At 51.6% G+C, this 23,941-nt stretch overlaps 1 protein-coding gene across 1 annotated transcript in view; it reads right to left on the reverse strand.

Annotated features, from left to right (window-relative positions):
* Positions 1-2,104, reverse strand: part of GAS7 (growth arrest specific 7) — a 138,803-nt gene extending 136,699 nt beyond the window's left edge. The window contains exon 1 of the mRNA XM_034790254.1: positions 1,982-2,104. Coding sequence (XP_034646145.1) covers positions 1,982-2,005 — 24 coding nt within the window. The 5' untranslated portion in view covers positions 2,006-2,104. The remainder of the gene's footprint in view (positions 1-1,981) is intronic.
* Between the last annotated feature and the right edge of the window lie 21,837 nt (positions 2,105-23,941).

Below are 23,941 nucleotides of genomic sequence, written 5' to 3' on the forward strand. Positions count from 1 at the left end.
AGGATCCCCTCCCCCCCTCCAAACCGCATGTTGTCACTGCAGGGCAGAGTTATGTCAGTCTGGGTGCCTTTCGTGCATTTCTGGACTTTATCCATGTTTGGGTTTCTTACTTTGAATGTCCTGGGTTCATAACGCCTGTGTTTGGGTGATGACATCATCTCTGTAAATGTATTCCGCCCTACATGACTGCTGTGTACTCCCAGCCCTAAGTCTTTCTGTACAAAGATTTTGTTGAGGAATTTTTTTAGTGCTGTCAATTACTCTCTCCTGATCATTTCTGAATCCCAAATTGAAATGACAATCTCTCCTTCCCCTGCATGTAATTTTTGTCCTGCTTCTAGGTTAAGCTAATACGGAGAGTCAAACAAATCAGGTTAAGCTAATATGGAGAGACAAACAAATATGCCAAATGACATAAACAAGCCCACACGAAAGCAGCTCTGAGCTTATTAAAGCATATAAATGACTGGGATCGACTAGGGGAAAAGAAATGATTTCCCCTGCTCGGCATACATTCTGGGTGTGACCATAAAGGACAAAGACAAGAGTTCAACTGACAGCACCTGGCCCTGACTGCTCTGCCTGACACCAGTGCATAGTCAGTGTAAATCCCACCTCCAAGGAGAGGGGGGAATTTGGGGCTGGGTCTGCACCTCCTGGAAGTGCAACATGCACAGGTGCATTCTGGGGGGCGGAGGGAAGGCAGCAATGGCTTTCAGATACTTTTGTGCCTGGAGGAGTCCGGTCGAGAGCCAACATAAAACAGTAGATTCTAAATTACATATATTTACATAAATAGGCATTAATTTTCAGCCACACTGCCTATTTGTCCTATTCACACCCACTTCATGCATTCATTGCATACATCTCAACTAGCATTGTTAAAGACTGTGTCATCATTCATTATTATTATGTATCTGTGTTACTGTAGCACTTAGGAAGCCAGGTCAGGTAGCAGGGTCCTGCTGAGCTCGGTGCTGCACAGAAACAGGAGACAAAGAGGGTCCCCGCCCCAGATTGCTGCCAAGAGACACGAGATGGAGCCAGAATGGCAGGGGAGCACAAGACATAATGAGACAGGGCTGGTTAACATGACCAGCAACCTCGCTGTTGTAAAGCTTTGGTACATATGCACATGGGTTAGGGCTGGATTAAGGCTGTACGAACACAGAGTAAGAGCCAGCTCCTGCCCTGAAGATTCAGTCTAAACTGACAGACAGACAAGAGAGGGACAGGAACAGAGAGGTGAAGTGACCTCCTACAGTCACCCAGCAGGCCAGCTGATAGATGTAAACTACAGGTTAGTTTCAGAGTAGCAGCCGTGGTAGTCTGTATCCGCAAAAAGAACAGGAGTACTTGTGGCACCTTAGAGACTAACAAATGTATTAGAGCATAAGCTTTCGTGGACTACAGCCCACTTCTTCGGATGCATATAGAGTGGAATAAATATTGAGGAGATATATATACACACATACAGAGAGCATGAACAGGTGTTCACGAAAGCTTATGCTCTAATAAATTTGTTAGTCTCTAAGGTGCCACAAGTACTCCTGTTCTTTTTATAGGTTAGTTGAAAAGATATCAGAAGATGGCACTCAAGAGTATGTAGCATTGTTCGTGGGCTTTGCAACACCAATAAAACTAGCGGTTGTGTACCTTGAAACCCTGGCTGAGGCACGTGGGGAGGAGGGAGATGCGGCAGCTGACCTAATATGGCTTTTCCACCTCTCATTTGTATGATTTTTCAAGGCCTTTTTATTATGATGGTTTCCAGTTCTTCTATGGCAGGAGAATTATTGACAGGGTAATTTATGAGAATTATAAATCACTGTCTAGAAGTGCCTACACGAGGAGAAAATTGTCTAGCCAACAAAAGCAGAGCAAGAGCCAATGGCTGGAAGCTGAGACTAGAGAAATTTGAGACTGGAGCAAAGGCACAAATTGTTGATTGTGAGGGTAATTAACCCCTGGAATAACTTACCCAGGGCCCTAGTGGATCCTCCATCTCTCGGAGTCTGTTAATCAAGGCTGTCTGTCTCTTTCTAACAGCTCTGCTCTGACTCGGCCACAAGTTATTGGCTGGATGCAGGAGTCACTGGGCGAGGTTCTCCGGCCTGTGTTCTGCAGGAGGTAAGTCTGGTTGAGTCCCTTCTGGCCTTAAAATCTCCGGCTATGACAGTGTGGCAGTGCTGGGAGAAGAATAGACAGTCCGCCTCTTCCTCTCATGCATGGGAGTGACAACTGTCTCCTGCAGGAGAATACCCAAATGTATTGGCCCATTAAGGAACTAACTGTCCGCAGCATGTCATTGCAAGAAACGGGGCATTTTAAAGTTGTAGGAGCAGGAAAGACATGTAACTGCAGGGACTCCTCCTACTCCCTTCTGCACTTGCAGAACTGAAAAAGGGCTAAAATATCATTTGGAAAAAATTCTTTTAAAACTTCCAACCCTGTGCCCCTACGCTTCTGCCTTGGGAATGTTTGCAGGGAACTAAATGCCCACAGCCAGATCAGGGAGGCACCAGGACATCTAATGACAATCACCCCATGTCTGATTTGCCATCCCTGAGAAGCCCTCTCCCCCAAGGCAAGCGGTATCTGTCAGGAGGTGTAGGCAGGCCCTTGCCACCCCACGGGCTAAGGTCACAGCATGTCACAGGGAAAGAGGCAGCAAATGTGGGAGGAATCCCAGAGGGAAACAGAGAAGTCAGGGTTTCTGAACACAGCTCCTTCCAGAGATAACTGGAAGGTGCTGGGGGAGAGGCTCACTACTTTCACAGAAACCTTGCACCAGGGCTCCCACAGCCACATAACCAGAAACCAGACTCCGAGTTAGGGAGACCCAGGCAGAAGCATTCCATTATGGCCAATATACCAGGGAAAGAAATCAAGTAACTTCTCAGAGCAGATTGATAATTAGCCCTCCAGTGGCATCACACACCCACCCATCCCTAATACGGGTATCTGAACCTCAGCAAGCAAAGACAACTAATAGAGTCTTATAGATTCCAAGGCCTGGAAGGACCACTGTGACCATTTAGTCTGACCTCCTGTCTACCAGGCCAGAGAACTGGCCCAGAGTCATTCCTTTTGAACAAAAGCATCTCTTGCAGAGCAGAAGCCGCAGCGCTGAGGCCTGTGCTGCCACCCCTCACTCCCAGCACTTTGGCTGCGCTGTATGTGGGCAGCCCTGCAGCAGAGCCAGCGTGCATGTGGGGCAGCTGGCTCAGCAGGCTCCCTGCAGAACTTGCCCTTCCTCTCGGATTTCCACCCAACCCAGGAATTCTTTGCAAGGTCCTTTTGTAGTTACTCTTCCCTGGATGTTCGCCAGTACCCAGAGAAGCCAGTATTGCTCAGTACATTCGGCAGAGTTTCACAGCCCAGCTACCAGCCTGAGCCCTCTCTAGACATGATAAGGTGGAAGTGCCTCACACAGCAAAAGCTGACTGCGGGAACTCGTGCTGCACATGGCCCCTGAGCCCTTCCAAGCTGGGTGACCCTTTGAGATGAGTTCAGCTTGCTCAACAGAGAAAAACTGTTTCCCATTTTCAAACGACAGGAAAACCCACATTAAAAGGAGGGATCCTAGAGAGGAAACATCTGTGTAACTCACCAGAGTCGCGGTAGCTCACAGCACATGCTGGCAAAGTCGGGGCTGTAGCTTTGCCAAAGAAACACAATTCGAGTTAGCACATCCAACCCCCGCCCCCATGTGCTAGGTGCCAGCTGATGTCACATGTTTACAGCTGAGCTAGGAGAGGGCACTCGTGACATTTGCACAGGACACTAAATTAGGAGCATCTCTGACCCTCAGTGGGGACTGAGAAGCAGTACAAAGTGACCCCCAGCAGCAGTGTCACTCTAAGATTCCACCTGGACAAATGCCGCTGATCCTTCGGGGGTAACAGACCCCACACCCCTACTGCATGGGAGGGAGGAATCTAGGAGGCAGCAACAGGTATCCTGAGGACCCAATTAGACATGAGTTTGCAAAGAGATAGGGCACCAGCGTAAACGGATATTTGAAGTGCATACACAAAGGCATCCAGGAAAGAGAGACAGGTTCGTCCTTCTGTACAGGGCTGAGGTGCAAATACACCTGCAACAATGAGGTCTGTTCTGGGCAACTCATCACTGGGAAAACAATGACCAGCTGGGAACAGTTCCGAGCAAGGCAGCAGATGCGGAAAGCGGCCTGGAGAAACAGATCCAAGTCCCTGGCTCCTATTGTCCCAGGCAGCATGGTGTGCTAACAAGGGGAGATGTAAAGCTTAGGGCATGGGACAAATATCTGCAAGTGTAACTCAGGAAGGAGAGGGGTTGTGTAGCAGGCACAAGGGGTAGGACTAGGAGTAACAAGAACCATCCTCTGGCATGTGTTCCTGGTCCCTCCCAGCTGAGGAGCTGTAAGGACTTGACTCACCACTCACAACCCCACAACGCAGGTCACTGCAGCTACCCAGTGGAGCCTGGGCTCTGAAACCCGGCGGGAATGTCTACACTGCTATTTTTAGCTCTGTAGCACAAGTCTCGTGAGCCCTAGGCAGCTGAGCCAGGCTCTGAGGCCCCCCGCCACAAGGCTATGGCTGCAGAGTAGATGGACCCTGCGATCTCCCACTGTTGTTTGGCTGGTTCAAAATAGTCCGACCATGGCTGAGCCAGCAGCACAAGCCAGGCCTGCAGCTCCAACTGTGCCATCTGCCCAGTGACAGGGCAAAGTTAGGGAAGGGGACACGTTGGCTACGTCACTTCCATGCTGGAGCTGTTAGGCGTGGAAGGGAAGGCCCTAAGAAAGGGAGAGAGGCCCCATCCCGGTTGCTATAATCAAATGGAATTGGATAACACGCCAGACATCGTCCTGTCCTGCAAGGACCAATCCTGCTTTGCCCCCACACAACAGACAGGGTGAGCCGTTCCCTCGCTGACCGCTGAGGCTGGAGTTCTCATAAGCCAATAGCACAGCACAGGGTGTGCAGGAATGCTGGGGCAGGCATGAGGGCAACTGTGTGCAGAGGTTGGTGTGGGAACAACAAAGAGGCAGAGATGAGCACAGGGATAGCAGCAGCCAACACAGGGCAGCAGTGATGCAGAGATGGGAGTGGTGGTGCCAGGAGTGGGGCACTGGAAGAGCAGAGAAAAGTGGGGGGACAGCTGGGTGCGGAGGTGGCAGTAGCAGAGGCGAGGGCAGGCATATGGGCAGCAGAGCCAGGACTGGGGCAGCAGAGGCTGGCGGTCGCTGGAGGCACTGAGTATTTTCATGCCTCCAGAGCCATGGAAGCAGTGCTGTGAAGGCAGGAGGGAAGAGACCCCAGCAACGGAGCCAGAGGAAGCAGAGAGAGAAAGACAAGCCCTACCCCAGCACTGCTTGACTGCCAGAGCCTTCTCTCACCGTTGGGGGGCCTGCTGAAACCCACCCTCAGGCAAAGCAAAAGTTATAGGAGAACAACAAGCGCAGCCCCAGGGAGCAGTGCTCTCAGCCACCAGCAGAGCAAAGGGCAGGGAACCCCTAGCCACACAGGCAGGGCCTGACCACACTGAGATCGCGGGCTCAGGTTCCACACTCAAGAAGGATGGGGTGCTTCGCTATGCAATGCCCATGCAGGGTGCCTGACCCAGTCCCAGGGACACCGATACACTCACACTGGTACCCACAGCAGGCATGCAGTGGGAGCCCAAGATCCTGCCAACTCACAGATGCAGGTGAGGAAAGATCAGATGCCTTTGGGTGACCCAGAGCAAAGCTAAAAGTGGATCACCTCACCAGAAGTGAGCAAGGGGTCAGGGAGGAAGGAGGAGGAGGAGCCCTAGCAACACTGGCAAATGCTCTACTCCTCTGCAGGAGCCCTGATGCCAGTGCCAGTTGGATAGCGCCAGTGGCCAAGGGAGCGGGCCCTGCTCAGGGCTCAGCCAAAAAGGGAGACATGTTCAATGGTTGAAAAACACAAGAAACAGCCATTTCGCTGTTGGCCCACATGGCCCTGGGACATTTGTTGCCGGGACTCAGAGAGTAACATGTGAGTGAAATTCACTGTGGCAACAAGCAACAGATGGGGCAAGAGGAGGGGGACCTGGGGCACCCACAGAGCCTGGTGCAGGGTCCCAGCCATGGCTAGTGTCCTGGACACCCACAGAGCCTGGTGTAGGGTTTCAGCCATGGTTAGTGTCCTGGGCACCCACAGAGCCCAGCACAGGGTCCCAGCTGTGCCTTCTCAGTATTTTCCTCCATTCTGCATTTCTGCTTTTCTCCTGCTTGTTCTTACACAATATTTGGCCCCTTGTCTCAGATACACTGTGTGAAAGCAGGTTTTATATTTAGAAAGTGGAGCGGGTCATGTGAGCTTTCCAGCACATCCTCTCAGTTGTTATGGCAACCAACACAACTCCTAGTTAGTATGATTCTTGGGTTGGTACTAACCTGCCCACTGTATCCCTTGGCACGCTGTGGCAGCAGAGTGGTACCACGGGGTCAGAGACGCAGACAGACCTGGTGCTGCACCCAAGTTTCAAGTGCTGCAAGATCCTGTGAAACTCCTTGCCCAATTTCCACTCCCCATCCCTCCACCAGCCTCTGGAAGAGAAATTGTAGCCCCCACTCCCACACTAGACATTAGGTCATCCCCAAGCCTGTTCCCCTCAGCATCCAGGCCAAGCTCATAGACACTCCGGTCCCTCGCCCCAGGTAACAGAGCAACAAAGGCCCCAGTCCCTCACCCCAGGCCAGGCTCACAGAGTGATGGAGGCTCCAAACCCTCGCTCCAGGCCAGGCTCACAGAGCGATGGAGGCCCTGGTCCCTCGCCCCAGGCCAGGCTCACAGTGCGATGGAGGTAGGGTTGCCAACTTTTTAAACACACAAAACTGAACACCCTAGCTCCGCCCCTTCCCTGAGGCCCCATCCCCCACTCACTACTTTCCCCTTCCCTCGGTGGCTCACTCTCCCCCACTCTCACTCACTTTCACTGGGCTGGAAACGGGTGCGGAAAGGGGTGAGGGCTCTAAATGGGGGTGTAGGTTCCGGGGTGAGACCAGAAATGAGGGGTTCAGGGTGCGGGAGGGAGCTCTGGGCTGCGACAGGGAGTTGGGGTGCAGGAAGGGGTGAGGGCTCTGGCTGGGGGTGCGGGCTCTGGGGATGAGGGGTTTGGGGTGTAGGAGGGGGCTCCAAGCTGGGGGGTGGGGCCAATGGATTTGGTGTGGGAGGGGACTGCAGGTTGAGACAGGGAGTTGGGGTAGAGCAGGGGGTGAGGGCTCTGGGTGGGGGTGTGGGCTCTGGGGTGCAGGAGGGGGCTCTGGTAGGGTTACCATTCGTCCGGATTCCCCCGGACATGTCCGGACTTTTGAACTAAAAATAGCATCTGGGGGGAATTTGTTAATGTCCAGACTCCCCTCTCCCCCTCCCCTCTGCAGAGCACGCGCGGCTAACAGGGCAGCCGGATGGTGCCACTTACATGGGGCTCCGACAGCGAGAGAGAGTCCCTCCTCCCCCTGCAGCAGAGCTCACTCCCTCCCTCCCTCCCTGCATCGCAGATCGGCTCCGGCAGTCTGGAGCTCCTCCCCCGCTGCTGCCCAGCGGCTCAGGCAGTTCCTGAGCAAGTTCACCGAGACATTAGGTAAAGAAAGGCCAACAACAAGGGGGCCAGGGGGTCGGAGAAGGGGCAGGGAGGTTGTGGAGGGGGCAGTCAAGAGACGGGGGGGGTCGGGAGTTCGGGGGGGGCTTTCTGGGGGTGTGGATAAGGTTTTGGGCAGTCAGGGTACAGGTAGGGGGTAGGGTCCTGGGGGGCATGGGGGGGGTTAGGAGGGGGCAGTTAAGGGATAAGTAACAGGGAGGCTTAGGTAGGGGGTAAAGTCCTGGGGGGCAGTTAGGGGCAGGGGTCCCAGGAGGGGGCAGTCAGGGGACAAGGAGCGGGGGGGAGGGTTGGGGGTTCTGACGGGGAAGTGGGTGGGGCAGGGGCAGGGCTAGGGCAGGACAGGGGCAGGGCTTCTCCCGTCCTCTTTTTTGCTTGCTGAAATATGGTAACCCTAGGCTCTGGGTTTGGGGGGGCTCAGGGCTAGGGGTGCAGGAGGGGGTACGGGCTCTGGGCTGAGGAGAGCGCTCCTGCCGACAAAGCCGCATTCACACTGCCACTTGCATCGATAAAACTTTTGTCTTTCACGGGGCGAGGGGTTAAGTACCCATGAAAGACAAACGTTCTGTTGACAACTTCACAGACTAGACATACCCCTAGTTTAACAACAGGCTACATAAAAAGCACCTGCAAAGTCAGTACAAACTAAAATTTCATACAATGACGTGTTTACACTGCTCTGTATACTGTACACTGAAATGTAAGTACAATATTTATATTCCAAATAGTTTATTTGATAATTATATGGTAAAAAGGAGAAAGTCAGCAATTTTTCAATAACTGTGACACTTTTGTATTTTTATGTCTGATTTTGTAAGCAAGTAGTTTTGAAGTGAGGTGAAAATTGGGGGTACATAAGACAAATCAGACTTCTGAAAGGGGTACAGTAGTCTGGAAAGGTTAAGAGTCACTGTTGGAATCACTCTTCAGTAAGACAAACAACAAGCATGTTTATTTGCCCCCTTTTGCTTTCCCTTCCTGTATTCAGGGAATCAAACACCCTTTATGCTCATATCTGATCCCAAGACTCTTGGAAGGGTTCCAGGACAAACCTGTTTCCTGTGATGACAATCTGCATGGCGGCTGCTGCCTGGGGAGGGATGAGCTGGTGTTTGCACTGGAAAGCACTGCAGGGGGGCAGTCAGTGTGTAGAACTGAAGGGAATGTTTGTGAGGTTCAGTTGGGAAATGATGGGGAGTTGAGATACAAGCCTATGTGCCACATGCACCCTACTCAGCAGGTGTTTGGTTGACACAGGCCAACCGGGGTGATGTTAGCTCCCCAAGTTAGCTGCACCCTGTGCAGACTAGAGCTAGGCAAAAAACTGTCAGTGAAAAGGCCTGTTTCTGGCAAACAGTTTCAGCTTGGCTGGTTTGACGTGAATTGCTCCGACTTATCGTTCTGAACGGGCATTCTGTTTCCAACTTCAGCTGATTGGGAAAAAAGTGAAGTCCCTGAAAACAACCCAAAATGAAATGAAAAAGCAGAAAAAAATTGTTTGTGGACAAACAAAATTATTTGGATTTTTCATTTCAGCAAGAAAACTGGACTCAGCGTCAGGTCGAAACAAACACAATTTCCGGCGAAATATCAGCTCTAGTGCACACAGAGTCTCATACTTATGAGCCTCTGTGGGCTGGGGGGAGCAGAGCTAGGGAAGGATCCAGGTGAGCTGATCTAATGGGATAGAAAACTACAGTTTGGGCCCCCAAAGTGCACCAACCTGGGCCCCCCAGCACTCACACAGCAGATGCCATTTGCACCAGCCTGGGCCCCGCCCCGAACATGCACAGCGGACGCTGTTCGCAGCCCCCCTCCCCGAACATGCACAGCGGGCGCCGTTTGCACCAGCCTGCCCCCCTCCACCAATGCATGCACAGCGGGCGTTGTTCGCACCAGCCTGGCCCCCCCGAACATGCATAGCAGGCACTGTTCACACCAGCCTGCCCCCCGCCCCTCCCGAACATGCACAGTGGGCACCGTTCACACCAGCCTGGCCACCCCAAAGCATGCTCAGTGGGCACCGTTCACACCAGCCGGGGCTCCCCCGAGCATGCACAGCAGGCACCGTTCAAAAGTTTTTCATGTTTGGAAAGTTTTCACCAGTTGCAGAGACATTTTCATTGTGCCCACTACACTGTGTGCACATGCTCAGCTCCAGTGCTTCTCCCCGGCAGCCTTCAACCCGCTGCACACAGGAAGGACAGTGATCAACTGGCAGCAGCACTCGGGCCCCAGGCACAGAGGGGAGGCTGGGGCAGCTCCCAGTGCCTCTGCAGCTCCGTTGGCTTTGTGGCACAGCCTAAGGGGGTGGCAGCTCTCTCTGCTGAATGGAGGTTGGATGAGACTGCTTGAACAGAATTAAATCACCGTGAGCAGGGCCCAGGCTAGAGTCTCATCAATTGGAGGGGGGGGGGTAATCTGAAGCCCCTGGATGTTTAGGCTTGAAATTAGACGAAGGTTTCTGACCGTCAGAGGGGTGAAATATTGGAACAGCCTTCTGAGGGAAACAGTGGGGGCGAGGGACCTGTCTGGTTTTAAGATTAAGTTAGGTAAGTTTATGGAGGGATGGTTTAATGGTAAAACATATTAGCCAAGGAATACCGAGCAATGGCAGGTAAATAGTATAATGGCTAACAAGAGTCAGGCTGGAGACTCTTGCCTACATGCTCGGGGTCTTACTGATCGCCATATTTGGGGTCGGGAAGGAATTTTCCTCCAGGGTAGATTGGCTGAGGCCCTGGAGGTTTTTCGCCTTCCTCCGCAGCATGGGGCAGGGATCGCTAGCAGGAGGGTTCTCTGCCAATTGAAGTCTCTAAAACACAGGATTTGGGGACTTCAACAGCAGAGTCAAGGGAAGGGGTAGGGACGGTTTTGTGGCCTGCAGCATGCAGGGAGTCAGACCAGATGATCATAATGGTCCCTTCTGACCTTAAAGTTTATGAGTTTATGATGTTGCTATTTAAAAAACAACCTTCCAGGAGCCCCAGGGCTAGTCAACCCCCTTGAAAATCTTGCATTTTAAGTGCAAAAAAACAACATTTGGCTACTGGGTCAGCATTTTGCTGTGATTGATAATTTATATAGTCTCCTGTTCCACTGCTTAACACTGGAAATTTGTACATATTTTGGCCTTTCTGACAGTAATTTGCTCCCCCCCCCACCCCGAAGATTGTTCAGGAGGCAAATGTCTCCTTTGCCCTCCTGTTAGCGGTGGGCCTGCCTGTGAGGAAGGAGCTGGCTTTTAATGCATGCCCTCCCACACAGTGCAGCCCGGTTCCATCCCGGAACTCTGCCATCCCTCCCATGGCACAGCCACCCTCCCACAGTGCCTGAGAGGTTTCCTATGTCCTTCAATTGTTTGTAAACCTCTCCCCACCACGGAGAGTCCCCTGCCCCCACACAACTAGAAGACAGGCTTTCTTCCCATTCATCTGGTCTTCCGTGCAACATGGATTTCTCCCTGTCTCAATGGGTGTTTATTTAGCACTCGGTTTGTACAATATATGGAGGCACTGAGTGCACCGTGTGCACTGCACTGCATTGTCATTTTCCTCAGCTCTTGGAAAATGAGGGGGATTTGGACAAGATGTTCTGTGCTCCATCACACCCCCCAGAGCAGCAGGGTCTGGGGACCATGGCCAGATGATCCCAGCACAGGCTGATGGTAGGATAACCCCTTGATTCACTGCCCAGCCCCCCTGTGCTTACCACATGGCCAAGGGACTAGGCCTTTGTCCAGAGAGACAGTAGAGGGCCAGGGCTGAACATCACCAGCCCCACACTTTCCTCACCACCTTGGTGTCTGGCACACCTAAGCTGCCTGCTTTTAAATATCTCAGAGAATAAAGTGAGAGGGTGTGCAGCTGAGGGGAACATCCCCAGGGCAGTGAGGGGCAAGGGAGGCCATGCCCCATGGCCACATCTGACTAAGTGTGAAGCTGCTGCTAACTGGCTGACAGATGGCCTGCCAGTGCTGGGGCTGCTCTATTGGGGCTGCCAATCAGGACAGGCTCTGCCTCAGACTGGCACCTGCAAATGGGCTAACGGCATGGAGCAGCCCGTGAGTGGGCCTCTGCCGGAATCCACTGCTGCCCGCAGAGAACTCAGAGCCTCGCCTAGGAGGGGCCAAGGCCCCCAGGTCCTGGAAGAAGGTCCTGGTAGAGGTGAGGGGAAGGGCCCACCACCCCAGCTCTGAGCTGGACGCTATTCAGGTGTGTTTACGCTGGGCGGGCTCAGGGCCCACAGTGCAAACTGGCCCAGGATGTCGCCCTGCAAAGCCATCCACTAGACTGCAGGGGGATGGTCCCAGCTCCCGTCTCTGACATCATCACCTGGTACAAGCCAGAGCACTTGGGCCAGTCTCTAAGGGGCTTTGTTGTACTCTCCTGCGGCAGAGAATAGGCCTGTTGTTGAGCAGTCCTGGTGCTGCACGAGTCACCCCCGCATGCATGCAGACACAGGGCCCAGCTCAGGCCAGCTGCAGAGCTGTGCTGAATGTGAGGCACAGAGATCTCAGTGCTGCCAGGCAGCCAGTGACACAAACCTCCAGCCCCAGCAGCGGAGCAATGGCATGGCCAGAAGGGAGACACTTGGGCTGCACAGTGGGTGACCAGATGATCACTGTGGCTGGGGCGGGCTGCTGGCTCCTGGCTGCTCTACATGGGGGAGCTGCCAAAACTAGGGCTGTCAGTAAGATGAGGAAAAGGGAAACTGCTTCCTGAGTACGGGCTCCAGGGCCAGAATCGGGTCTGGCTCCATCACCACAAGCAGCAAGACACTCCCCATGGGTGCACATCAGTACCCTCTTTGGTACAGTCCTGCCGTTGCCCCAGAACATGCTGATGTAAGCGGGTGAATGGTCCCGCTATTGTGGGGAACTTTCCTGGCTTCTGCACTACCCCGGTGAAGTGGGCTAGCGAAAGGATCTGAGTCCTCGCTCCCACTTCCTTTACCCAGAGGCCTACCTGCCCTTGAGGACTCCCCTTCCACTCTCCTGTCTGGCAGAGTCCTCGTAAACCCCAACAAGGCTGGGCCCAGGATTCCTGGGGGGCTCGACCCCCAACCCTGCTGTGGTCACCCAGGACAGGGGCTAGGGTGTCCCCACTCCGGGGTACTCTCTTTGTACTGGGCACCTCCCTGACCCACTGATCATTTCATACAATTTAAAGCAAATACAAGTTGTTTAACAATTAATTTAAAAAGAAGAATAAGGAAAAATGGGAAAAGTTAAAGGAAAACAGATCACCCTGCTCTGTGGCAGGGAACATCACAAACAGTGTCTCTGGAACATCAGGGCAGTTCAAAGTCTGTTCCTTGTAGGTCCCAGGCCTCCTTCTCAGGCCCTGGCTGTGCTGCAGAGAGGCTGGGGGTTGGACACTTGCTCCCCCGGCGGTGGCCACAAGCTCTCAGGCTCTAGGTGGCAGGACCCTTTTTCCCAGCATTGCCCCTGCCCTGACAGGGTTACGATCCCCCTCCAAGTCTGGCCTGCATAGCCTCTTAGCTGAGGTGTCTCCCTGCACTGGGCCCTCTGCCCAAGGTCTCCCTCCGCTCCCCAGCTGCTCACCGCACCCAGCTCCGGACTGCTCCAGCCGCAGCTCCAGCTCCACTCTGCCTCAGCAGGGCTGCTGCTGCTGCTCTGCCTTCAGCTCCCTGGGCTGTTTCTCTGGCTCTGGTTGCTGCAGCTCTCCTCCCAAGGCAGGTCTGCTCTCTCTGAGCTGTGCTCTGGCTTTGGGGCTGCAGCTCTGCTTCCAGCACCTTAGCTCGGGCCCCTGCTCTCTCCTTAGCTCGGCCCCACTCTGTCTGACTCAGGCCATTCCAGTTCACATGGAGGAAGGGACCTCTCTGGCCTCCTGACTCCCTGATTAGCCTGCCTGCCCTGTCAATCAGACTGATCTGGAGCATTGGACTCTCCCCATTGTTCCTGGGGACTGTCAGTCTCAGGCTCCTGATTTCCCATCAACGCTTCCCCTTTTAGTGCTCGGAGCTAGCCAACCAAAACACCCGCACTGAATGTTAGTAAGGGGGCAACAGTCCCCTTAGACTGAGATGGGACCAGTCCTTGCAGATGCCGTGGCCCTGGCCCTCAGAGATCCAGGCCTCTGGCGAAAGGGGACTGGCCCTCAATCGTATATTGCAATGGCCCCAGCCCCATCACCTTAGCACCCAGCCAAAGCAGGATCAGCCCTTGTAATCGTGCTCCTGTTAACCCATGTGGCCCCAGCCCTGCCCCTGCTCTTCCCTGACATTCTCCATTACCCCCACCCCGTCACGTCTGCCCCTCCTGTCTCCCAAGGGCTGTGCTCCATCCGAGAGGCTTCCTTCCCCAGGCGGCCCAGTGATCTGTGCTGCCCCCCAGTTTTGTCTGGGTTCTCCTACCAACCCCGTCACCGCGGTACCGGAGCACTTTCCAGGAGTGCCCTGGCCAGGGTGACTTCTCTCCCTGGGGAGGGCTGCATGTGCAGGGATGGGGTTGTATGAATGATATGTGCTCTGCTCTGCCCTGTCTGCCCAGGCTCTATACAGGATTGCTCCCCACAGGTCTCGAGCTCTGCCCCCTCCCTACCCAGATGTATCCACCCCCCACACACACACTGGGGGCTCGCTCCTTACCAACCCCCCCCCCCCAGAGTACTCTATTTTGTACCCCCCTCCATCCTTCAGGGCCCTCCACGCACCTTGTGCAGGCCCCACTGCCCTGCTTTCTTTATCTCCAGCCTTCGCACTACTGGCTCCGCAGGCTCAGCCCGCTCACTGCAGCCCCCTACAGGGGAGAAGCTGGGCTCTATACAGCGCTTGCTCTCTGGGGGCCAGAACTGAAGGGCAGGGAGCAGGACTCCATTCTTAAAGGCGGGGGACGGGGGGGGGGGGGGCTGTTGAAGAGATGCCAGCCTTGGTCTGACACTTTGAGGAATGTTTATGAAAAAAGTTAAGGAGGTTGGTTGGAACTCACTCTTCTCCTCCCCTTCCCCAGCGGGACCAAGACCCGTTCCCCTCCTTGTCTATGGTTGGGGGGCCTGAACCCCCTAGGCCCCCACTTCTTTGGGGGTGGGGGTCAGGGGAGCAAGCAAGGAGAGACGAGTGTTGACCCTAGGAAAGCTGAGCTCCTAGCCACCTAGGGCCCTTCATTACTGTGACCCAGGAATCTCTTGCTGCCAACTGGCAGAGGGCATAAGGGTTGCATGAAGGTTACTAGAATACCTGGGTATGATATTTACATGCTAGTTCACACAGGAGTGTCATGTGAGGTCTCTACAGAAAAAACAGTTACCTACCTTTCATAACTGTTGTTCTTTGAGATGTGCTGCTCATGTCCATTCCATTCTAAGTGTGTGCGCGCCCACGTGCACAGATGTCGGGGATTTTTGCCTTAGCTCATGCGTTGGTATATTAGGCCCCACCAGTCCTACACCCTCTCAGGGCCAGGAGGGCAGGTAATGGAATGGACATGAGCAACACATCTTGAAGAACAACAGTTACTAAAGGTAGGTAACCGTTATTTCTTGTTTGAGTGCTTGCTCATGTCAATTCCATTCTAGGTTACTCAAGCAGAATCCCTGGAAGTAGGCTCGGAGTTCACAGATGTGCAGCTTACAACACTGCTCTACTGAAGCCAGCGTTGTCTGGGGCTTGCTGAGTAAGTGCATAGTGAGCTGTGAACGTATGCACAGACGACCAGGTAGCGGCCCTGCAGATATCTTGAATTGGCACTTGGGCCAGAAAGGTCGCTGATGAGGCTTGCGCCCTAGTCAAGTGGGCGGTAACAATTGTCGGTGGAGGCACTTTTGCCTGTTCGTAGCAAAACCGGATGCAAGTAGTGACATAGGTACTGACTCCGTGGGTGCTCCAGGGCTGGAGCACCCAAGGAGAAAAATTAGCGGGTGCTCAGCACCCACCAGCAGCCAAGCTCTCCCAGTCTCCCACCTGTCCCCCAGCGCCTCTCCCCCGCTGGCAGCACTGCTGATCACTCCTCCCCCTCCCTCCCAGCGCCTCCTGACCGCCACGAAAAGCTGTTTCACGGCGTGAAGGTCAGCTCCGGGAGGGAGGGGGAGGAGCAGGGATACGGCACACTCGGGGGAAGGGGCAGAAAGAGTCAGGGCAGGGGCAAAGCAGGGGCAGGAAGAGACGGGGTGGAAGCTTGTGGGGAAGGGGTGGAGTGGAGGCGGGGCCTGGGTGGAGGGGGCGAGCACCCCCCCCAGGTAGAGGGGAAGTCAGCGCCTATGAGCAGTGATCCATGATGAAATCCTCTGGGTGGACATGGGACGACTTTTCATCCTGTCTGCCACTGTGACAAAATCTATGTCGTCTTGCAGAATGGCTTGGTCCTTTGGATGTAAAAGGCTAGCGGTCTCCCAATGTCCAGAGAGTGCAATCTACACTCCTCCTCAGATTTATGAGGCTTTGGGAAGAAGACAGGCAAGAACATGTCCTGACTCATGTGAAACTGTGAAACAACCTTGGGCAGGAAAGTCATAGGCCCCCTTTTTCTTTTGGAATCAGAAAGTAGCGGGAGTAGAGCCCTCTCCCCCTCCTTTTCCAAGGGACCAGCTCCACTGCGCCCAGCTGTAGGAGGTTGTCAACCTCCTGAATAAGGAGTTGCTCATGAGAAGGGTCCCTGAAGAGGGTGCAGCCGAGAATTGCAAGGTGTAGCTTAGAGATACAATTTCTAGCACCCAACTGTCCGAGGTGACCAGCAACAGACCGAATGGTAGGGACGAAGATGGTTGAGGAAAGAATGAGGTGGATCCAGGATTTCGACTACGACATTGCTCTTGAGCACACCATCAAAACGAGTGCTTCTGGCCCCATGATGCTTTGCCGGGCCAGGTCGCACAGGTGAACCGGAGGAGGAAGGGCAGCAATGACTAAAACTCAGGTCCCTATCCCTTCTCCTTGCAGACCCTTGACAAGGCTGCCAGGGTCTTGGCAGCAGGGGCGGACGGCACTGCTTCCTCACCGACTGAGGCCCAGCGAGCAGAGGGTAGCCAGTGTGTCCTTCAACCCATCAAACGGGAGGTTCTGGATTGAGGACTGCATCTCCTGGGACAGGGCCATGGTTTGAAGCCAGGAACTGCACCTCATGACCAACGCTGAAGTGACCACCCTAGCCGCCAAATCGGCTGCATCCCACATCATTTGGAGGGAGCATCTTGCTGCTGTAATACTTTCCTCAACAAGGGCCCTGAACTCCTGGGCCAAGTACTGTGGCAGGGAATCCTTGAACTTAACAGAGAAAGTCCCATAAATTGAAGTTATACCTCCCCAGAAGAGCTTGGTGGTTTGTGACCCTAAACTGAAGGCTGGCCGTGGAATGCATTTTCCTTCCAAAAAGGTCCAGCCTCTTGCCTCTTTATTTCCACAAGTCTGGGTCCCCTACCGCTCCCTGGGGTTGGTGGGGATCCCTCGGGGAGCTATGAGGCCCCATAGGAGAGCCACCCCGTGCGGCTCCGGAGTGGGCAGGCAGCCCAAACAGTGTCCTTTGCCCAATGCCCCATGGTTTTTCTTACTCAGTGCTGGATCATGCTTCTTTGATTTCTTCTTGGGCACCGGCAAAGGGGAGCGGTGCAGGGTAGAGCCCGGTGCCAGGAGTGCACTGTGCACTGAGGCTGAAGTACTGGGAATCAAGTTCGGCTGGTACGACTCCAAGGCCGGGCGGAGAGCAGCCTCCATGAGGAGGGCCCTTAAGCGGAAGTTGCGATCTCTCTGTGTTCTGGGATGAAAATTCTTACAGATGCAACACTTCTCTTTTACATGTGATTCCTCCAGGCACTTGAGGCAGATGCTATGGGGGTCACTGACAGGCACAGGCCTGTTACAGTCGGAGCGGGGCTTAAAATTCGGAGATCGGGGCTTGTCCCCGCCCGGACCCTAACTTACTAACTACAGTGCTTAACAACTACCTGACTAACTACTGAAAACAAACTATTTACAAACACTAGAATCACAAATCAAAGGAGAAAACCGCTGACCCCTTGCTAGGCAAAGGAAAGAGGTGCTCCGACCAACCACCACAAGCAGTAAGAAGAAACTGAGAGGGTGTAGGGCCAGCTGTGCCTAATATACCGACACATGAGCATGGCACTCCAGAGGGTGCAACTGCCGACCCTATGTATACCGCTAAGGCAAAAATCTCCGACAACTGTGCACGTGGGTGCGCACACACCTAGAATGGAATTGACATGAACAAGCACTTGAAGAAAGCTGGTGTCACACTGGTCATCAATATCATTGAGAAGTGTATGTACAGATACTGTGTAAGGAGCTATGTATATAGACAGAAAATATGTTCTTAGGGTATGCAGCAGGGGTTGGCCACCAGGAAAGGTGAAAGGAGGTTTCTCTCCAGGCCTGAGATGTTTATCCATTTATCTGTTTACATGTACAGTGAGTATGGTCTGGTTCTCAATAGGCAACTGTTAACATTCTAAGTCAAATGCTAATGAAGCGCTTGCAGGGACTTCAGAAAGACAGTAACAGGAGGTAAGAGATGAGGGAGAGAGAAACTATCGTGAGGTGCACATCCAAGGTTTGATCTGGTGTATTTGGGGGGCAAGGCAGACACCCTGGCATCCCTCACTTAAGAAATAAAGGGACAACGAGTTTGCTTCATGAAAGATTCTCAAACTGGCTTGGTTGAAAAAGCTGGAGAAAGCTTAGGGTGAGAAACTTTTCTAGACAGAGGATAACTTATTAGTTAAGTTTAGTCTCTAGAAAGCGTGTTGTGGTTTTAATATGTCACCATTTGTTTCCAATATTCTCACTAACATTTGAATCTGTTCTCTGATAATACAATTAATGCCTATGTTCACTATAGATCTATTTAAGTGCTGTGTGTAAAGCAAAGTGCTGGTCCTCAGTTGAATCTTACAAGCTGCTGTGTCCTACTCCTTTGGGAATAGCGGATCTCAGAGTTCTGCGAGTGCTGGGTCAAACAGGGAGGTGCACTCCAGAGGGATGCTGGGAGGTTGATGCGCACCAGTTACTAACCTCTACAGAGAAAGAGAGGCCTGGGCTTGTGTTGCCAGAGGTTAGTGGTTCCAGGAGCTGATCCATCATGGGCACAGACAAGACTTCCTCATATTAAAGACAGGTGATAGTGAGGTGCTTTAATGCTGGGTCCTCCTGGGAAGTGTCACAATTACCTTGGCCAGCCCTGGGCCTGGATATCCTTCCTGGGATGATCCTCCTCCAGTACTCCCTCCTGCTTCTCCTCCCATGCAGACTGCATAGCAAAGGTCTGCTAGGAGCCAAGCCATGGTGATTCTCAGTGGGGTTTGAGGTGCTGGATTCCTCACCCAACCCACAGCCTCTGTGTTGTGCTTTAACTGCCCTAGGGGGACCCTGTTGGTGCACTCTAGTGTGTTAATGTAGTCCAGCAGGCACATCTGGGACAGTTAGAGTACAACACATAGCCTGGGGCTTGGGCGGGAAATCCAGTAGTGCTTCAACCCATGCAAAGTTGCGATGGCGTGCCTGCTCTCAGATTGCCATTGCACAGTCTGTGCTGTGCCATACGTGCAGCGGAGAAGAAAACTCCCTGTGGTCACAGCACTATTTGCTGTGTTCACTGGACCCAACTGGTGGGTCTCTCTCTCTCACAAACACACACAGTGCTTGCAAAATTAGTAGATTTAAACCTGAAGTAGTAATTTCATAATTACATGTAAAAATATTTTTCGTTGTACACATTCGTTGTACCCTTCTGGTGAATGAGTCGTCTCCAAACACCCCTCCCGCATCCTCCTGCAAACTTCCTCACATGTGCCTAATGTCACACACGCATCAGGCACTCAAATACTACTGGGGGGCGGGGCAAGTACCTTGGAGAGAGAAAGAGGTTGGCCTTATAGTTAAGACGCTTGCCCCGTAACTCAGAAGACCAGAGTTCGATTCCTCCCCCTCCTGTGACGCCAGGTAAGTCATGCAGTCTTTCTGTCCCTTGGCAGCCTTTAGGGTGGGGAAGAGAATCACTCTTCCTTGTCTCTTTAGCCTGTCAACGCTTCATGGCAGGATTTGCTAGGAAGGGTGTGGCACAATGTACCCGTGTCCATACCCTACATGCTGTGTAATGATCTTTGTACAAAGTATGCCCTGTGAGGTACCACCTGAAAACTCATAATTTGCTGGTCAATACTGTCTTGCTTAAATATGTGGGCCAACATTGTATGTGAAGTTACAAGATTCCACTGTGTGGTGTTATAAACACACGTTCCAAACTGAGGTACGCAAACAGGTCTGTCTGAGACAAAGGAATGTGTGCTCTGCTCAATCTGCATTTAACTAGTAAACAGAGTCACCAAGCAGGAAGGGAAATAAAAAAGCTCCAACAGGTGAGGAAAAACAGGAGAGAACATCCTTTCCTATAGACACTGTCTCCTGCATCTCAGCTGGAAGTGTTTTCCAAGCTGGGGAAATTCTCCCTCCTTTTTGCAGTGGCAAACACCTTAAGGCACCCCTCCTCTCTCTGCCCATTGATTCACTGCATGAGAAGGGACGAAGGAAGGAGCCATTAAACAGAAGGATGGGATGGGGGAGGGATAGCTCAGTGGCTTGAGCACTGACCTGCTAAACCCAGGGTTATGAGTTCAATCCTTGAGAGGGCCACGTAGGGGCAAAATCAGTACTTGGTCCTGCTAGTGAAGGCAGGGGACTGGACTTGATGACCTTTCAAGGTCCCTTCCAGTTCTAGGAGATAGGATATCTCCATTTAAAAAAAAGAAGAAGAAGGATCCCAGTACACATTTTATCATTATTTTACTTGTAACCATTTCTGACTTTTATGCCTCATTACTTCTATTCACTTACATTCTCTCTCTTTGTAGTTCAACTTGTTTTAGCTAATCCAGTGTCTTTAAATTGAAAAAGGTGTGATTATATTGTGTTATTTTGACAAATAAATATGCAGAATTTTGCAGATTTTGAAAATATTGTGCATAGAATTTTTAATATTTTGTTACAGAATTTTTTATTTTTGGTGCACAATTTCCTCAGGAGTGAACAATGTATTCCTTCTGTGGCTCTTACATTCTGTGCTGCTGGACGATATAGAAGACACCACTCAAGTACAGTAAGGGAGGTAGCCCCCAAGGGGTTGTGAGGTACACCTCTTTGGAAGTGATAAGTGGCACATATCATCATTAACCTCTGTGAAGTCTCCAACTGCAGCTGGTCTTGACAAAATGAAATGGCCAGGAATGTAGCCAAATGTTCTTGCCCAGGGCTTGAGGCCTTCCTGAAAATTAATCTGGTTAAGATTCTCTTTGCTGTCCACATTAATGTAATGCCTCTTTTCAGAAGCGATCATGAGGGCAGACTGAACCTCTATACACAAATGCTCAGCTGAGCATGGGGACTAACTATGTTCAGCCCTGGACATCTGCCAGAAAAGTATTGCCACAATCCCAGGGCTCAGAGACCATTTCGAATTCAGCTATTTCCCAAAGCATCAGGGTTAGGTGATGTAATTTGGGGAGATTTTCCAAACAACTTGTGGGTCAGGAGATATTTGTGCTCCAACTCACGTGTGTCATTCTGATCACCATCCAGCAGTTTTCCACTTGAGTTCTGACATGATTTAAGTGGCTGCCATTTGCTCTCATGGCTTATGCACATTGTTTCCAAATTCTGTACACAAGCCAAAAATCATCTTTTTGGCTGAGATGCTATAATGTTCCGTTCAGAAGTCCAAAAAGGAGGATAAGGAAAGTGGAAGGAGTCAGAGTAAAAACAAAGTGCTACCCCAGAAAAAACAGATAACTGTGCAGAACACTAATGGCAAGTTAACATTGTTCTGAGAAGAGTGGCACAACTCAGCACAGCCACGTATAAATGGTGCAGTGGGTACTACATGCTAAGCATTTTGCAGAGGATCTGGCTTTTATCTCGTATTGCCAGTGGCTTGGGAAAATTTGCTGTCCATTCCAATATGACATTCTAAGTATTGCCTTATTTGTAGACATGTTGTGCTTTGCAGCTTCCCAAACATGATGCCCACAGCTTTCAGAAACTTCTGCGTGCCAACAGCCAATTACTACAAATCCTTACTCATCCGCCTACCAGGCCCCACAGTATTTTAGGACTGCCTTTCTTTAAAATGCTGTATGTGATATTTTGAAGGGATAAGAACGGGTCAGACCAAAGGTCCATCCAGCCCAGTATCCTGTCTACTGAAAGTGGCCAATCCCAGGTGCCCCAGAGGGAGTGAACCTAACAGGTAATAGTCAAGTGACCTCTCTCCTGCCATCCATCTCCACCCTCTGACAAACAGAGTCTAGGGACACCATTCCTTACCCATCCTGGCTAATAGCCATTAATGGACTTAATCTCCATTAATTTATCTAGTTCTCTTTTAAACCCTGTTATAGTCCTAGCCTTCACAACCTCCTCAGGCAAGGAGTTTCACAAGTTGACTGTGCGCTGTGAGAAAAAGAACTTCCTTTTATTTGTTTTAAACCTGTTGCCCATTAAACTTGAAATCAACTTGAAATCTAAACACTTTTAAAACATAGTGAAAGTAACTTCCAGTTCGACACCTGCCAGGGTACTACAATTCTATTTTCTTACACTTTAAAATGAGATTTTCTTTCCCCTGTTTCTGTGTGAAAGACCCACACACACAAAGAGGGAAAATGACTATGCAGGGAAACAATAAAACTGACTGGAAACAAAGTGCTGTCAAATGCACAAAGCAAACAGGAAAAAGAGAGGGACATTTTCCCCCCAATGTTTTTCAGTCAGAGGAATCAGTTGCGGCTTGAACCACGCATAGATAAAGCATTTTCAGACAAATGTGATACTTAAATTTTCATTTTTATTGCTGTAAAATGATATAATGCACAGATCTGTACGCTATCAGTGTCCCTTTATCTGGCACCAGAGAGGCAGCTTTGGCTTTTATAAGTTAAAATAAATGTATACATTCTCCTGTCCACACAGCCCCTGAGACTCTTGTATGTCTTATACACTCTGCAGATGCAGAGTGACCTAGTGGGTCCAGGAGGCCCAGACACAGCTGCTTGTGGGGGGAGAGGAAGGGAGGGAGGGGAAGGAATCTTCTTTGTCCTGAAGAGCCCACTGACCTAGTGAGTTTTTCTGTCCTCATATCCAGTGGGTCTTTCTGGGCCTGTGGAATATGCATCTATGTCCACACCCAAATATTTCACTTTCACCTCCCTCCGGGGTGGAGTCCCTGGAGAGAGCATCTGCTGCTAACCAGCACTCACTCTGCAGCCCCATATACATGAATGGGAGCTGACAGAGCACATGTGCAGCTGTGAGTTTTTTACTCTCTTTATGGAGTTCTGCTCCTGTGAGCATACAGAGAATCTGAGTTCTCCTGTCTCTTGGAAGGAAAGTAGTGTTTTAAGAGTGGTGCTAGGAAGAAATGGACACTGGTGAAGCTGGAATTAAGGTTGTAACTAGAGCTAAACCACAACACCCAGTTTCAAACCGGAGCATTAGAATGCCATGCCTCTCACTAAACACCAAGTGTTTGTAATTCAGGAAACTGCTGTACAGGTAGTTCCACAAATGGTATCCAAGGCCTCAGTTACAGCATCTGAACCCAGCCCGGCCCACAGCAGCCCAGAGCAGCAATTGCAGAGAAAATCCTCCACAGCCTCAGGCTGGAGCATGCCCAGTGCAGAATCTAAACTCTAAGAAGTTTCTACTGATCACATACAGACTGATTTTCAAAGCTTTATAACTAGGCCAAACATGGGCATTTTTTTCCACAGAGCCAGCAAAAGCACATCCCTGACACAATAGCCACCCACCTGCCAAATCCTGGGGACACTAAAGCTTTCCAAGGGAAGAGGTCAGCAGAATTTAACATGGGCAAGATAACGTTTTATCCTTGTTTTTGGAAACAGCTCAAACATTTTGACTGAAGTTTTCTAATAAATTCAGCCTCGAGGCAGGTACCCAGCATGGGATATTTCAGTCCAAATAGTTACTTTGGCAAAGTTATAAGCAACTGAAAACAGGATCTTACAATGGGACATGGCAAGCAACCTTATTAGGCAGTGCCCCACACCCTGCCTAGAACAACATGGCCAAGAGCTGAAGTGGGCTCTGCACCTTGCTCTAAGTTCTGTGAGCACCTCATTGTGTTTTGGGAGCGAGTTCCCGATTCACAAGCTGGTCACCAGGAAAGTTGCGTCTCCTGCACAACGAGCCTCGCCCTTGCGACAGATGGTGCCATTATTCTGTAGCTGTTATGGCAGGATAGGAAGACCCTGGCATAACACTCCACAAGGAGACAAGGCAGAGATCAGAGTGATGGCGCTCTCAACGGTCTGTGCTGCTCATCACACAGGCTCCT

The sequence above is a fragment of the Trachemys scripta genome, chromosome 14, assembly GCF_013100865.1.
Source record: "Trachemys scripta elegans isolate TJP31775 chromosome 14, CAS_Tse_1.0, whole genome shotgun sequence".
NCBI lineage: Eukaryota > Metazoa > Chordata > Testudines > Emydidae > Trachemys > Trachemys scripta.